At 42.7% G+C, this 15,586-nt stretch overlaps 1 protein-coding gene across 5 annotated transcripts in view; it reads left to right on the forward strand.

Moving 5' to 3' along the window:
* Positions 1–15,586, forward strand: part of LLGL2 (LLGL scribble cell polarity complex component 2) — a 128,898-nt gene that overhangs the window by 53,793 nt on the left and 59,519 nt on the right. For all 5 annotated transcript variants that reach the window (XM_069752360.1, XM_069752362.1, XM_069752361.1 and 2 more), the window contains exons 3-4: positions 12,975–13,072; positions 14,647–14,728. In XM_069752360.1, the coding sequence (XP_069608461.1) occupies positions 12,975–13,072; positions 14,647–14,728 (180 nt within the window). The remainder of the gene's footprint in view (positions 1–12,974; positions 13,073–14,646; positions 14,729–15,586) is intronic.

The raw sequence follows: 15,586 nt of genomic DNA on the forward strand, positions 1-15,586 counted from the left end.
GATGGGGAAGACGCAGCAGCGGCCGGCGGCGGTGGAACGGGTAGCACGTGAATATAGCAAGTGCCGGGGGCCTGAGCGATGAGAGGTGAGTATGTAATTTTTTTATTTATTTATTTTTTAATCGCAGCAACAGCATATGGGGCAAATGTTTACATGGAGAATCTTATGGGGCCATAATCAGCATTTGTGCAGCATTATATGGGGCATATTTTAATATGGAGCATCTTATGGGGCCCATCATAAACTTTATGGAGCATTATATGAGGCTCCTGATTCAACATGGATATTCAAAAACACTTAACCTACTGATGTCTCAATTAATTTTACTTTTATTGGTATCTATTTTAATTTTTGAAATTTACCAGTAGCTGCTGCATTTTCCACCCTAGGCTTATACTCGAGTCATTAAGTTTTCCCAGTTTTTTGTGGCAAAATTAGGGGTCTCAGCTTATAATCCGGTTGGCTTATACTCAAGTATAAACGGTAGTTCAAATCACCCCCTTTCGCCCCATTCAAAATAAAACAATAGCAAAAAATCTAATATTCACATGTTATCGCCGCGTTCAGAATCGCCTGATCTATTAATGTAAAAAAATTTAACCCGATCGCTAAACTGCGTAACGAGTAAAAGATTAAAAATGGCAGAGTTACGTTTTTTGGTTGCTGCTACATTGCAATAATGGGCAATTAAAACATGGTATCTACACGAAAATGGTATTGGTAAGAATCATCAGCTCGGCGCCCCAAAAATAAGCCCTCACCCAACCCCAGATCACAAAAAATGGAGCCGCTACAGGTCTCAGAAAATGGTGCCATTTTTTTAAACAAATTTTGGAATTTTGTTTTCACAACTTAACCCCTTAACGACCGCCGATACGCCTTTTAACGGCGGCCGCTAAGGGTACTTAAACCACAGAGCCGTTAATTAACGGCGCTGTGGAAAAAGTAAATAGCGCCCCCCAGAGTCCGATTTTCTCCGGGGTCTCGGCTGCCGGGGGAAGCCGAGACTCCAGAGAACATGATTCTGGTCGGTTTTTACCGACCCGCTTTTGCGATCGCCGGTAATTAACCGTTTACCGGCGATCGAAAAAACAAACAAACAAAAAACGCAATTTCTTTTTAATTTCTCTGTCCTCCGATGTGATCGCACATCAGAGGACAGAGAAATGGGGTCCCAGGTAGCCCCCCAATACTTACCTGTCTCCCCCGGTGCTCCTCGTGGCTCCCGATGGGCGCCACCATCTTTTTCCGGCAAAAAAAATGGCGGGCGCAGTGCGCCCGCTGGCTGGCACCGGGAGTAGCCGAGACCCCAAAGAACGTGATCGGGGTCGGTTTTACCGACCCCTGTTTTGCGATCGCCGGTAATTAACTGTTTACCGGCGACTGCAAAAAAAAAGTAATGTGTTAATCTCTGTCCTCTGATGTGATCGCACATCAGAGGACAGAGAAATAGGGGGATTCGGTGACCCTGCCATACTTACCGGTGTCCCTGGGTCCTCCTGCTGCTCCTCCTGGCCGCCGGCGTCTTCATGGCAAAAGAAAATGGCGTGCGCATGCGCAGTGCGCCCGCCATCTGTCGCCATCTGCTGGCCGGCAGGAGAAGAGCAGTTGGGGCTAAAATTAGGGTTAGGATTAGGGCTAGGGTTAGGGTTGGGGCTAAATTTAGGGTTAGGCTTCTTTCACACTTACGTCGGTACGGGGCTGTCGCAATGCGTCGGACCGACATACCGACACACGTTGTGAAAATTGTGCACAACATGGGCAGCGGATGTAGTTTTTCAACGCATCCGCTGCCCAATCTATGTCCTGGGAAGGAGGGGGCGGAGTTACGGCCACGCATGCGCGGTCAGAAATGGCGGACGCTACGTACAAAAAAAGTTACGTTGAACTTTTTTGTGCCGACGGTCCGCCAAAACACAACTGATCCAGTGCACGACGGACGCGATGTGTGGCCATCCGTCGGCAATACAGGTCTATGGGCAAAAACCGTATCTTGCGGGCACATTTGCAGGATCTGTTTTTTGTCCAAAACGACGGATTGCGACGGATGCCAAACGCAAGTGTGAAAGTAGCCTTAGGGTTAGGGTTGGAGCTCAAGTTAGGGCTAGGGTTGCGGCTAAAGTTAGGGTTAGAGTTGGGATTAGGGTTAGGGTTTAGATTAGGGTTGGTATTAGGGTTAGGGTTGGCATTAGGGTTAGGGTTGGCATTAGGGTTAGGTTTGGGATTAGGGTTAAGGTTAGGGTTGTGATTAGGGGTGTATTGGGATTAGGGTTAGGTTTGAGGTTAGGGTTGAGATTAGGATTAGGGGTGTGTTGGATTTAGGGTTTTGATTAGGGTTATGGTTAGGGTTGACATTAGGGTTGTTTTGGGGTAAGGGTTGTGATTATTGTTAGGGTTAGTGATTAGGATTATGGATCGGGTTGGGATTAGGGTTAGGGGTGTGTTGGGGTTAGGGTTGGAGCTAGAATTGGGGGGTTTCCACTGTTTAGGTACATCAGGGGGTCTCCAAACACGACAGCCAATTTTGTGCTCAAAAAATCAAATGGTGCTCCCTCCCTTCTGAGCTCTGCCGTGCGCCCAAACAGTGGTTTACCCCCACATATGGGGCATCGGCGTACTCGGGATAAATTGGACAACAACTTTTGGGGTCCAATTTCTCCTGTTACCTTTGTGAAAATAAAAACTTGGGGGCTACAAAATCTTTTTTGTGGAAAAAAAAATATTTTTTATTTTCATGACTCTGCATTATAAACTTCTGTGAAGCACTTGGGCATTCAAAGTTCTCACCACACATCTAGATAAGTTCCTTGGGGGGGTCTAGTTTCCAAAACGGGGTCACTTGTGGGGGGTTACTACTGTTTAGGTACATCAGGGGCTCTGCAATCGCAACATAACGCCCACAGACCATTCTATCAAAGTCTGCATTCCAAAACGGCGCTCCTTCCCTTCCGAGCTCTGCCGTGTGCCCAAACAGTGGTTTACCCCCACATATGGCACATCAGTGTACTCGGGATAAATTGGACAACAACTATTGTGGTCCAATTTCTCCTGTTACCCTTGTGAAAATAAAAACTTGGGGGCAAAAAGATCATTTTTGTAGAAAAATTGCGTTTTTTTTTTTTTATTTTCACGGCTCTACGTTATAAACTTCTGTGAAGCACCTGGGGGTTTAAAGTGCTCACCACACATCTAAATAAGTTCCTTAAGGGGTCTAGTTTCCAAAATGGGGTCACTTGTGGGGGGTTTCCACTGTTTAGGCACATCAGGGGCTCTCCAAACGCGACATGGCGTCCGATCTCAATTCCAGACAATTCTACATTGAAAAAGTAAAACAGCACTCCTCCTCTTCCAAGCTCTGCGGTGCGCCCAAACAGTGGTTTACCCCCACATATTGGGTATTGGCGTATTAAGGAGAAATTGCATAACAAAATTTATGGTTACATTTCTGTTTTTACACTTGTGAAAATAAAAAAAATGGTTCTGAATTAAGATGTTTGCAAAAAAAAGTTACATGTTCATTTTATCCTTCCACATTGTTTCAGTTCCTGTGAAGCACGTAAAGGGTTAATAAACTTCTTGAATGTGGTTTTGAGCACCTTGAGGGGTGTAGTTTTTAGAATGGTGTCATACTTCGTTATTTTCTATCATATAGACCCCTCAAAATGACTTCAAATGTGATGTGGTCCCTAAAAAAAAAAAAAAAAAATGGTGTTGTAAAAATGAGAAATTGCTGGTCAACTTTTAACCCTTATAACTCCCTAACAAAAAAAATTTTGTTTCCAAAATTGTGCTGATGTAAAGTAGACATGTGGGAAATGTTATTTATTAACTATTTTTCGTGACATATCTCTCTGATTTAAGGGCATAAAAATACAAACTTTGAAAATTGCAAAATTTTAAAAATGTTCGCCATATTTCCGTTTTTTTCATAAATAATCGCAAGTAATATCGAAGAAATGTTACCACTAACATGAAGTACAATATGTCACGAAAAAACAATCTCAGAATCAGCGGGATCCGTTGAAGCGTTCCAGAGTTATAACCTCATAAAGTGACAGTGGTCAGAATTGCAAAAATTGGCTCGGTCATTAAGTACCAAATTGGCTCTGTCACTAAGGGGTTAAATAAAAACCAACCTAGACATGTTTGGTGTCTATAAACTCGTAATGACCTGGAGAATCATAATGGCAGATCAGTTTTAGTATTTGGTGAACATGGTAAAAAAGAGAAAAAAAAAAAAAGGAAAATGGCCCGGGTGTTAAATGCATATAAATGTGCCTGAAAAATGTATCACACTTTTCTTTTTTTTGCGTGAAAAAATCAAACTGTTCAGAATAGCTCAATGTGGATGTACTGCAGTTGGGTAGACATTGCTGGCTGTGGACAAGAAATGATTTTGGCCTAGTTTACGGTGTGCAGGCGACCTGCCTCTGGTTATTGTGTGTCATAGGAAAGCAGCCATGCTTCAACGTTCAGGGTCCCTTGAGAAATCTTTACGAAGGATTCCTGAGAAACTGGAGCAACTAATTTATAGGAAAGAGAACTGGAAGATTACATCCAGAAGTAATTGTTACATAAATATACAGTGGATGTTAAGCTTTGGTGAGCCTAAATAACTATGTCATGTGAGTGTATTGTTGTCCATAAATAGCAAATCCTCGGTAGTGTTATCAGAAAAAAGTCCCTTTATCCACAGGGACGTCCCAGGAGGTTCATGTCTGCCAACACACACATTTATTGTTTTTGTATACACTAAATGTGTGCACATATAATATATTCCCTATGTAGAAAGGTTTAAAAATACTCAGACATCACTGTTTTTTTTTTTTGTTTTTTTTTATGAATTTTTAAGAGCTAAAATGAATGTCTAGCAGCTCAAAAATGATTCCATTTATTTTTCTTAGATCTTACTGTTTTTTTAAAAAATATAAGCTGCATTAACCCCTTAGTGACTGGGCCAAATTTTTGAAATCTGACCAGTGTCACTTTGTGGTAATAACTCTGGAACGCTTCAACAAATCCCAGTGATTTTGAGATTTTTTTTTTTGTTACGTTTATAATGTATAATAGTCGATACTTTTTATAAACAAAAATGTATAAAAAAAAAAAAATTGCAATTTTCGAACTTTGAATGATGATCCCTTTAATCCAGGTAGTCATACCACAGAAAAACCTGAATAAATAACATTTCCCACATGTCGGCTTTAGATCAGCAGCGCTTATAGAATGTTATTTTATTTTGTTAGCGTTTCAGGAGGTTTTAAAAATGTTAGCTGTAATTTTTCATTTTGTTCAAGGAGATTTAGACATTATTTTTTTTAGGGACTTATCCATGGTTGAAGTGACTTTAGGTATCATTTGGGGGGATTCTCCAATATATAGGACTCCATTTTAAAAACTGCACCCCTCAACATATTGTAACTGCTGTCAGGTAGTTTGTTAACCCTTGAGGTGCTTTTCAGGAATTAATGCAAAGTGGCATAACAGAAGCGGAAAAGTGTATTCTTACCACCTAAATGTCACTAACTTCTGAACAGGCAGCTATAGCCGGCAGACTCTAAGGCCGCTATTGGCTGTGAATTGCCTTGGCAAACAAAAGGACCACAACATCATGGTCTGAGGGCACCAATTGGGATAAATAGGAAGCCCCCACTCTGTAAACCATTTATATGATGTAGTCAATTTTGACAGCAGCATCTAAGGGGTTAAACAGATATGGACAGTGCCAACACTGATCATGGCTGATGCAGCAAGTTGTTAGCTATAATGTGCAGCCGACAGCTGCTGGGTTGTCAACTGTAGGGGGAGATGCTATTCCCTTATATCTCAGGTCAGTAAAAAGACGTATTGGTGGTCATTAAGGGGTTAAGGCAGAGATATATAATCTTTGACTACAGATTATCTCCAATGTCTACAGGAAGTCTGAAGTAGTCTGAGACACACCTCCTGTCTCCTCATTGGTTTAGGCTGTTCCTCCTCCATGCTGCTGTGCCTCCTCAGATCAGCTGCTATGTATAAACTTAATCTATCTCAGGCTCACAAGAAAGCCAAAGAAAGATGATATCTAATACAGCAAGGGCAGAATGATTATATAGTACAGATTGCTAAACCGCCAGTGAGAAAATGGTGATGACCATGCACCGTATTTTTCGGACTATAAAACGCACTTTCCCCCAAAAAAATTTGGGGACAAAACGGGGGTGCGTCTTAATAGTCGGGATGTACTTACAGTTAGCGTGGAGGAAGCAGGAGTCTGGCGTTTCTTCCGGTGGTCCGATGCTGCAGGGCGATGAACTCGCTCCCATCCCAGCCTGGTGCGGTAGGTTCAGCAGTGCTCTGTGGTGCGAGGCGCTAAGCCAACATTTTGTGAAAGCTCGGAGCCCCCACACTTCTATTGCCTCAATGCTGTGGTCTCCGGGAAAATGTGAAAAATGGCCGCCAGCGCATGCGCAGATTGAGATGTTGGCTCAAAGATCTCATCTCCCTAGATCGGGACGAGATCTGTCTGCGTATGCGCCGCCTCAGGGGGCCATTTTCCCACGGGGACTCGGGCTCCCACAAAATGTCGCAGTAACCCCCGCACCACCGAGCACCGCCACACCTGCGCATCAGTCTGGGTCATGTCATCGTCGGACCACCAAACAGCCCTTGTGGCTCTGGTCCACCAGTGCTGCCGATTTCCCCCCCCCCCCCCAAGTAAGCTGAATTCAGGACTGTAAGACGGACCCCCATTTGTTGCATTAATTTTTTCCCCCCATTTTCCTTCTGAAAATTTGGGGTGTAACTTAGTCTGAAAAATACGGTAATTGCCAAACAAGGATATGATTTCTCAGTCACTTTCTCAAATTGCCAACGTGACTGTGATCCGAGTGTAGTACGGTTGGCCGTTCAACACACTTTTAAGAGACTCATTCCCCAAAAGGAAGAGTGATGCTTGCATGTGAAATTCTCCATGGACTTTCATTGTGTGCAGTCCATTGGGAACACTGACCGAAAATATCCTCCTCTCAACCGACCCCATATACCAAAGCAAATGAGCCTTACACCATACACATTACTAGCTATTGGCTCCCCACGGACAGGAAGCTGGGGTTGCGGAAACTGATGCACATCCAAAATTCCTCTGGTCACTGTAGCCAGAAGTTCTGGGCAAGTTATGGTGCATGTGTATTCAAAAGTTAGAAAGTGAAGTGCGTGCCAATGTGCCGTCAGTGAGTGGGAGCCCATCCCCTGTGAGTTCAGGCACTCCAGGGTCTTCGTTATTTCATTACTGTATCCCTGACCCACCTTAGTACAGTTGCAGACGTTTATATTAAAATGACTGTTCCAGATAAACCGGTTGGGTGAGTCTTGCAAAATGTGTCACTAATGCCGAATCAGTCTCATGAAAGCGTTACAGGGCAGGCATCACTAATAATCACAACCAGAGTACAAACCACTTATTATTGTGCAGGAGGGATGATGTCAGTCTGTGCTGGTTGAATTACACGTCACTTAGAAAAGAACTAAAACCTTGCAGAGAGCAGAATATCCAGTATCGTTTTTCCCACGCTTCTTTGCCAACTCGTGGGCTTATAGACTTTCTTTTTCTCTAGTCCAGTTAAGCTCGTATTGATGTTTTAGTTCCTATAATCCACCTTACCAGGATTCCTGTAGATAATCGCTCAGAGATCATGGGACTCTTATAGAGACATGTAAATTCTTAGCACACAGCTGCGTACAAAGCGGATACTGAACTAAGATGTCCTATTTTCCAATCTGTGTGCAGCTATTTTGTTCTGTCAGCCTCTTTCCTTATATACATATATACTACATTTCCATACAGTGTATTGATCCAAGTTTTAATACGATTTTAAAGATCCACACAACTATGTATGTATGTGTAATTGTATAAATTGTGTAGTAATGAGAAATGACACCGGGAAAGTGTATTGAATACATGAAGAACAGTGGTGCAAAAAGCCATGGAAAGTCATGCCACCAGCTGTAATCTATTGGTAATTAGAAAGCAATCCTGTCACTTAGTGGAAAATATTAGCTGGTTCAACTGATGGCCTATAAAAGGGTGTCTCATTACCAAGGTGTCACTCAAGAAACACCTCATGATGGTCTAAACCAGTGAGCAATCTCAAGACCTCTGCAACCTTATTGTTGCAAAACAAGCCCATGGCACTGGTTACATCTTCTGAAGTTCTGGTCATGCGCAGTGCGCCTCTGCAGCTAGGAAGCGTACACCTGGTTACAGAGGTGCAGTGACACTGTCAAAATGGGCGGCGTGCATGCTTGAGTTTTGTGCATGCTGGTGATGACGCCAGCTCGTGCAAATTGTTATAACGCCCACAGGGGCAAGAGGGCTGACTAGTCTGGGGAAACAAACGCCCCATCGACTAGTCAAATCCCTATTTAGCATAGGAAAAGGGAACCTTGTAAATGTAATTTTGATTTTGTTTTTTTACATTTATTTAACTGAATAACATTATAATGAAGTAGTGAATGCTTCTGGGTTGGAGGGCAGACCTGACAGGTTCCCTTTGAAATGGGAACCTGTCAGCAGGATTGTGCTCAGTAACCTACAGTGTCAGGTCAACGCCGTTATATTGATTGCAATGATACCTGGGTGATGAAATCAGTCTTGTGGTTGTTGTTTAATGTTTGTTTTCAATTAATGATATGCTCGTGCTCCGGGCGGCCTGTGGGGGGTCTTCATGTGGTGCTCTGATTAGGTATTCATAATGCAGACTGCCGACAGGTCACTGAACCTTCAATGACCTGCCTCCTAGTTTGCATAATGAATATTTGTACATACTGGAGAAAAGAAAACCGTTTTGCAGGCAGGTGCCAGCCGTGGCCCCTGCTCTGCAGCATAAACTCATATTTAGTGTCCTAGTGATAACCGTTCTTGATGTTAATTGAGCAAGAGCAATATCATTAACTCTAAGCTGAAAATAAAGATTAAAAAGAACCACAAGAGGGATATAATCAACCAAGGTATCATGTTAATCAGTATAACAGCGCCAACCTGACACTCTATGTAGGTTACTGTGCACAATCCTGCTGACAGGTTGCCCTTAAAAGAAGAATGAATGGACAAATGCACCAACAAGATATCCTTGATAAAGATCTGCTGCCATTTACCAGGGTGATAATGAAACGAGGGTGGACATTTCAGCAAGGAATGATCCAAAACACACAACCAAACCAAATAATCAACACTAGTGTAGTTGTTTAAACTCACTGATAGTTATACTCTTCAGGGGCAGTAGGAAGGCAGCAAGGAGAGATCATCCATCCTTCCTTTAGTCTATAAATCTAAAAACTCCAGACATGCACAAAAGTGACATAATGGATAAACGGAGTAATAAAGTGCTTGAAGCAGTGCTCAATAATAAATGGTTTGGTCTCATCAATTCATTCAGTTCCATCATTAGCACGTTGAAGACACGCAGGAACAGACAAGATGATTACATGTAGGGGTGGGGGAGGTTTCCCATCATCCCCTGTCATGCCCCTGTATTGCTTCTGCCCTCACAAGGACAGCCCCCAAGTGTAGACTGCTAGGATGTGCCCACCATAGTGTTTTATTTTCACCATACGCCTTTCCTCCCCAGTACAGGAAATTCATCAGGGGAGCAAAAACTTGACACAACCCAGATATAAAATCGTTGGTGCATGTGGTCCCTCCATCTTGTTCTGTTTTTAAATAGAGGCGTGCTAAATCCTCCTTTGTGCCGGCGTGTGACTCCACCTCAATGTCTTGGACCGCATCGTGGAATGCGATCGGCCCGGAAGTGATGTCATTTCACTAACCGCATCATATCTGGTTACCAGTGTGCGGTCCGCCATTGGGCATGGGAGTATGATGTTCTTGCCAGTCAGTAGACTGCATGTTGAGGCGCATAGTACGCGAATGCCCTCACACCACATCCAGCAATTAGTGACAGTATAATGCACCTCATCTGGTCTCTGGACCGCTTCGTGGAGCGCAATAGTCCCATTCAGCATGAATCGTGCATCATCGCCAGACATATTAATGGTTCCCATGGTTTTGACACTGGGATGATTTGCTTCATCGGCATTGACAAGGTCAAACCGCAAGTAAGGGGAGGTGATTTTGACAAGATTATTCTGCAGAGGTAGTCACGGTGGAAATTGCACCTGGATATACAGTGGGTACGGAAAGTATTCAGATCCCTTTTAAATGTTTCATTGCATCCATTTAGTAAATTCAAAAAAAGTTATATTTTTTTTCTCATTAATGTACACTCTGCACCCATCTTGACTGAAAAAAAACAAATGTAGTAATTTTTGCAAATTTATTAAAAAAGAAAAACTGAAATATCACCTGGTCATAAGTGTTCAGACCCTTTGCTCAGTATTGAGTAGAAGTACCCTTTTGAGCTGTACAGCCATGAATCTTCTTGGGAATGAGGCAACAAGTTTTTCACACCTGGATTTGGGGATCCTCTGCCATTCTTCCTTACAGATCCTCTCCAGTTCCGTCAGGATGGGTGGTGAACGTTGGTGGAAAGCCATTTTCAGGTCTCTCCAGAGATGCTCAATTGGGTTTAGGTCAGGGCTGTGGCTGGGCCAGTCAAGAATGGTCACAGAGTTGTTCTGAAGCCACTCCTTTGTTATTTTAGCTGTGTTCTTAGGGTCATTGTCTTGTTGGAAGGTGAAACTTCGGCCAAGTCTGAGGTCCAGAGCACTCTGGAAGAGGTTTTCATCCAGGATATCTCTTTACTTGGCCGCATTCTTGTTTCCCTCAATGGCAACCAGTCATCCTGTCCATGCAGCTGAAAAACACCCCCATAGCATGATGCTGCCACCACCAGCTTTCACTGTTGGGATTGTATTGGACAGGTGATGAGCAGTGCCTGTTTTTTTTCCACACATACTGCTTATTTCTCATAGTCTGGGAGTCCTTCATGTTTTTTTTTTATTTTTAGCAAACTATGCGGGCTTTCATATTTCTTGCACTGAGGATAGGCTTCCGTCGGGCCAATCTGCCATAAAAGCCCAACTGGTGGAAGGCTGCAGTGATAGTTGACTTTATGGAACTTTCTCCCACCTCCCTACTGTATTTCTGGAGCTCAGCCACAGTGATCTTGGGGTTCTTAATTACCTCTCTCACCAAGGCTCTTCTCCCACGATTGCTCAGTTTGGCTGAACGTCCAGATCTAGGAAGGCTTCTGGTGGTCCCAAACTTCTTCCATTTACAGATTATGGAGGCCACTGTGCTCTTAGGAACCTTGAATACTGCAGAAATTCTTTTGTAACCTTGACCAGATCTGTGCCTTACCAAAATCCTGTCTCTGAGCTCCTTGGACAGTTCCTTTGACCTCATAATTCTCATTTGGTCTGACATGCACTGTGAGCTGTGAGGTCTTATATAGACAGATGTGTGCCTTTCCAAATCAAGTCCTATCAGTTTAATTAAACACAGGTGGACTCTAATGAAGTAGTAGAATCATCTCAAGAAGGATCACAAGGAAATGGACAACATGTGACTTAAATGAGTGTCTGAGCAAAGAATCTGAATACTTTGACCATGTGATATTTCAGTTTTTCTTTTTTTATTAAATTTGCAAAAAATTATATTTGTGTTTTTTTTTCAGTCAAGGTGTGCAGATTGTACATTAATGAGAAAAAAAAATTGACCTTTTTCGAATTTACCAAATGGCTGCAATGAAACAGTGAAAATTTTCAAGGGGTCTGAATACTTTTCGTACCCACTGTATGTAGATGTTTTTCGCACCATCCATCTTCCCCTCGACTCGGACCGTTTTCCCTGTCGCTGCTGTCGAATAACATCCCCATAGAATGATGCTGCCACCACCATGTTTCACTGTAGAGATGGTGTTCTCGGGATGATGAGCTGTGTTGGTTTGGTGCCAGACATATCGTTTACTTCGGTAGCCAAAAAGTTCAATTTTCGTCTCATTTGACCACCGCACCTTCCTCCATATATTTGGGTAGTCTCCCACATGTCTTTTGACAAACTCAAAACGAGCCTTACAGTTTAAGTAAAAACTGCTTCTTTTTGGCCACTCTTCCATAAAGGCTGCCTCCTATTTCGTGTACGGCTTATAGTGGTCGTATGGACAGATACTCCAGTCCAGGGGTCCCCAACTCCAGTCCTCAAGGCCCACCAACATGTCATGTTTTCAGGATTTCCTTAGTCTTGCCCAGGTAATAATTGCATCACCTGTGCAATGCAAAGGAAATCCTGAAAACATGACCTGTTGGTGGGCCTTGAGGACTGGAGTTGGGGAACCCTGCTCCAGTCCATGCTTGGGAACTCTGCAGTTCCTTCAGGGTTACCTTTTGGTCTCGACTGAATAAAATAGATGCTTTCTCCCCTTACAATATGGTAATCGTAGCACCCTTTCTGATAAGAGAGTGTTTGTATTAGACTACTTGCCCACCTTGGTGACATCCAAACATACTACCAGACTGTATAGTAACTATTAGGTATGTGCACACAATGTCTTTTAGATGCTGACATATCCATTGAGTTTTGCATGAGGAAGACTTTCAGGAAAACGCCTGCAGTCTTTTTCCTGAACCATCAGTCTGATTGTTTATTTGCAGTGTCCTTGCAGCAGTCGTGATTTTGTTGTTTTTGTATGGATAAAATGGTGAACTGCCTGAAGATTGGTCAGGTCTCTTCTTCAAACCATTTTGCAGCTTTGGAAACCTGAAGCTGCTTAAAGAAGCACAACCGTATTAAAAGAAAGGCGTTTTTACATTAGTCTTCATTCTTGTTTAGTTTATTTAGAAATTTTTTAGGAGGGTTACAGAGCAGACTCCCTGAAAAAGATGTTGTGTGCAGAAACCCTAAGATGTGTTCTCCCATATAAGCCCTGTCCATGTGTCCTATTATATAAATAGAAAGCAATCCTTTTCGCTCAATAACTTTTCTGATTATCAATATTTTTGAGCCTTTGTTCACATATCATCTTTCTTTCTTGCAGACCGTCGAACATGGATTTCCTCACCAACCAAGTGCCCTTGGGTTTAGTGACTCTTTACGGCTCATGGCGATTGGGACCCGCTCTGGAGCCATCAAAGTGTATCCTTTGATCATTTTAGTCATGTCATTATTGGTGTTTGCAGGGATTTTCTTGCGACTGACATTTATGGCATATCCACAGGTTATGTCATAAATGTCTTAAAGATGTGTGTCTTGCCTAACTCTAGAAAGGGGTGTCCACAACCCCCATTTTGAAAGGTGCCTGTCAGTAGTTGCAGAATATTCCTTTCGATTGCAGTGTTTAATACAGCGGAGCACACTTGCCCATGATGGAGAGATGAGATACAGTTCTACTAGACATTATGACCCTGATTCATCTGTTTTTAAGTCACTATACCTTTGTCTTGTGGTATTCATTGCCATTTTCTGTGCCACATTCTTCAAAATGGTGCACACGATTCATGAATTTTACTGAAAGTCAAAATGTTTTTTTTTGTTTTTTTTTTTTCCCCCGTCTTGAATGATTGACTATAACACCTATAACACAAAGAGTTAAACTTTTTACAATTGTACTAAAAAAAAACCTGCTGTACTTAAAATAAAAAAAGACAGACTATGAAGGGAGCTGTAGTGGAGTTGGGCCAAATTTTAAGAATTTGTAAAGAATGAGCTGAAAACATCTGTAATTGCTAAACTCCACCCACAAACTAGAAAACAAGTAAAAACAAAATAAGGATTCAAATAGAATGATGAATTTTGAAAATACAAACAAAAAAACACAACAGAAAATACACAAAACCAGACAAAAAACATGTGTAAAGGCAATGATGAATAAGGACTTAAGCTTAGGCTACTTTCACTCCTCAGTCTTCCAAATCTGCACAGGATCCGTCAAGACGTTGAAATGACGGATCCTGTGCAGATTGTGGAAAACGTGTGCACTGGGCCCGTCTTTCTGACGGACCAGTCGAGCCTATGTGCACCTGTTGTGTATGCATCTTCGCAGCGGTTTTCCGCTGCGAAAACGCATACACAACACAAACCAGGTTAAAAAATAATAAAAATCGCAGTATTCTCACCTACCGGCGTTCCCACACAGCGATGCTCCCGGCAGCTAGCGTACCTAGTACTGCATTGCAAAATCTCGCGAGAAGTCAGCATCAATAGTAAAAAGAGAAAGAGAGCGAGAGAGAATTTCCCTAATGGGAAATTCTTCCACGCATGCTCTTAGAAAAGACAGGACCCGTCGCTGGATTCCTGCTTTTTACAGGCAGCGACGCATCCTGCGCCCATAGGCTTCCATTGTAGCCAGTGACGGGCAGCGCAGGATGTGTTGCTGACCGATTTTCCGACGTGCAGAAAAAACGTTCCTCTGAACGTTTTCTCTGCCCGACGGACCGTTTTTTTATGCAGGATCCAGTGAAAGACAGATGAAACGGATGGCCATCCGTCACAATCCGTCGCTAATACAAGTCTATGGGAAAATGCAGGGTCCTGCATTCTCAAAAATCGACGGATTGTGACGGGAGTTGAAAGACGGAAGTGTGAAAGAGGCCTTAGCCTGCGGATATGTCCTAAATGTCTGTTTGGAGACAACCTTATAAATAGGAATGTATGGCTTACATTTTCTCTCATTTCAACCTTGTGTTTTCTTAGCCTACGTTTTCCATCAGATATGGCTCCCCTGGAGTGGAGTTCATGAATTTACATGAACAGAATAATGCGGTGATAAAGATCAGCTTTATTCCAAACCAGGTGAGATGTGTTTGGTTTGGCCAAACCTCACTACAGGGTTACCTGTATTCATCAATGTTGGGGCTCAATCACATGACTGATTTTCCCATCCGAGTGTTATCCATGGTTTTCACATATAGCTCATACCTATGAAAGAGTGGGGCTGTGCACATGTCCGTTTTTTTTTCGGACCAAGTGGTCCAAGGGAAAAAATTGTAGATGTCAGATTTTAATCTGTGTGACTGTTATAATTAGGCAATGGAAGTCTATGGCTCTGTGGAAAAAAAAATCAGACCACACTCAGATGACATCAGAGTGTGGTCTTACAGTTGTGGCTAAAAGTATTGACACCCCTGCAATTCTGTCAGATAATACTCCGTTTCTTCCTGAAAATGATTGCAATCACATATTTTTTGGTATTATCTTCATTTAATTTGTCTTAAATGAAAAAACACAAAAGAGATTGAAGCAAAAAGCAAAACATTGATCATTTCACACACAACTCCAAAAATGGGCCAGACAAAAGTATTGGCACCCTCAGCCTAATACTTGGGTGCACAACCTTTACCCAAAATAACTGCGACCAACCGCTTCCGGTAACCAGCAATGAGTTTCTTACAATGCTCTGCTGGAATTTTAGACCATTCTTCTTTGGCAAACTGCTCCAGGTCCCTGATATTTGAAGGGTGCCTTCTCCAAACTGCCATTTCTAGATCTCTCCACAGGTTTTCTATGGGATTCGGGTCTGGACTCATTGCTGGCCACCTTAAAAGTCTCCAGTGCTTTCTCTCAAACCATTTTCTAGTGCTTTTTGAAGTGTTTTGGGTCATTGTCCTGCTGGAAGACCCATGACCTCTGAGGGAGGCCCAGCTTTCTCAC

This window comes from Ranitomeya imitator, chromosome 2 (genome assembly GCF_032444005.1).
Source record: "Ranitomeya imitator isolate aRanImi1 chromosome 2, aRanImi1.pri, whole genome shotgun sequence".
Taxonomy (NCBI): Eukaryota; Metazoa; Chordata; class Amphibia; order Anura; family Dendrobatidae; genus Ranitomeya; species Ranitomeya imitator.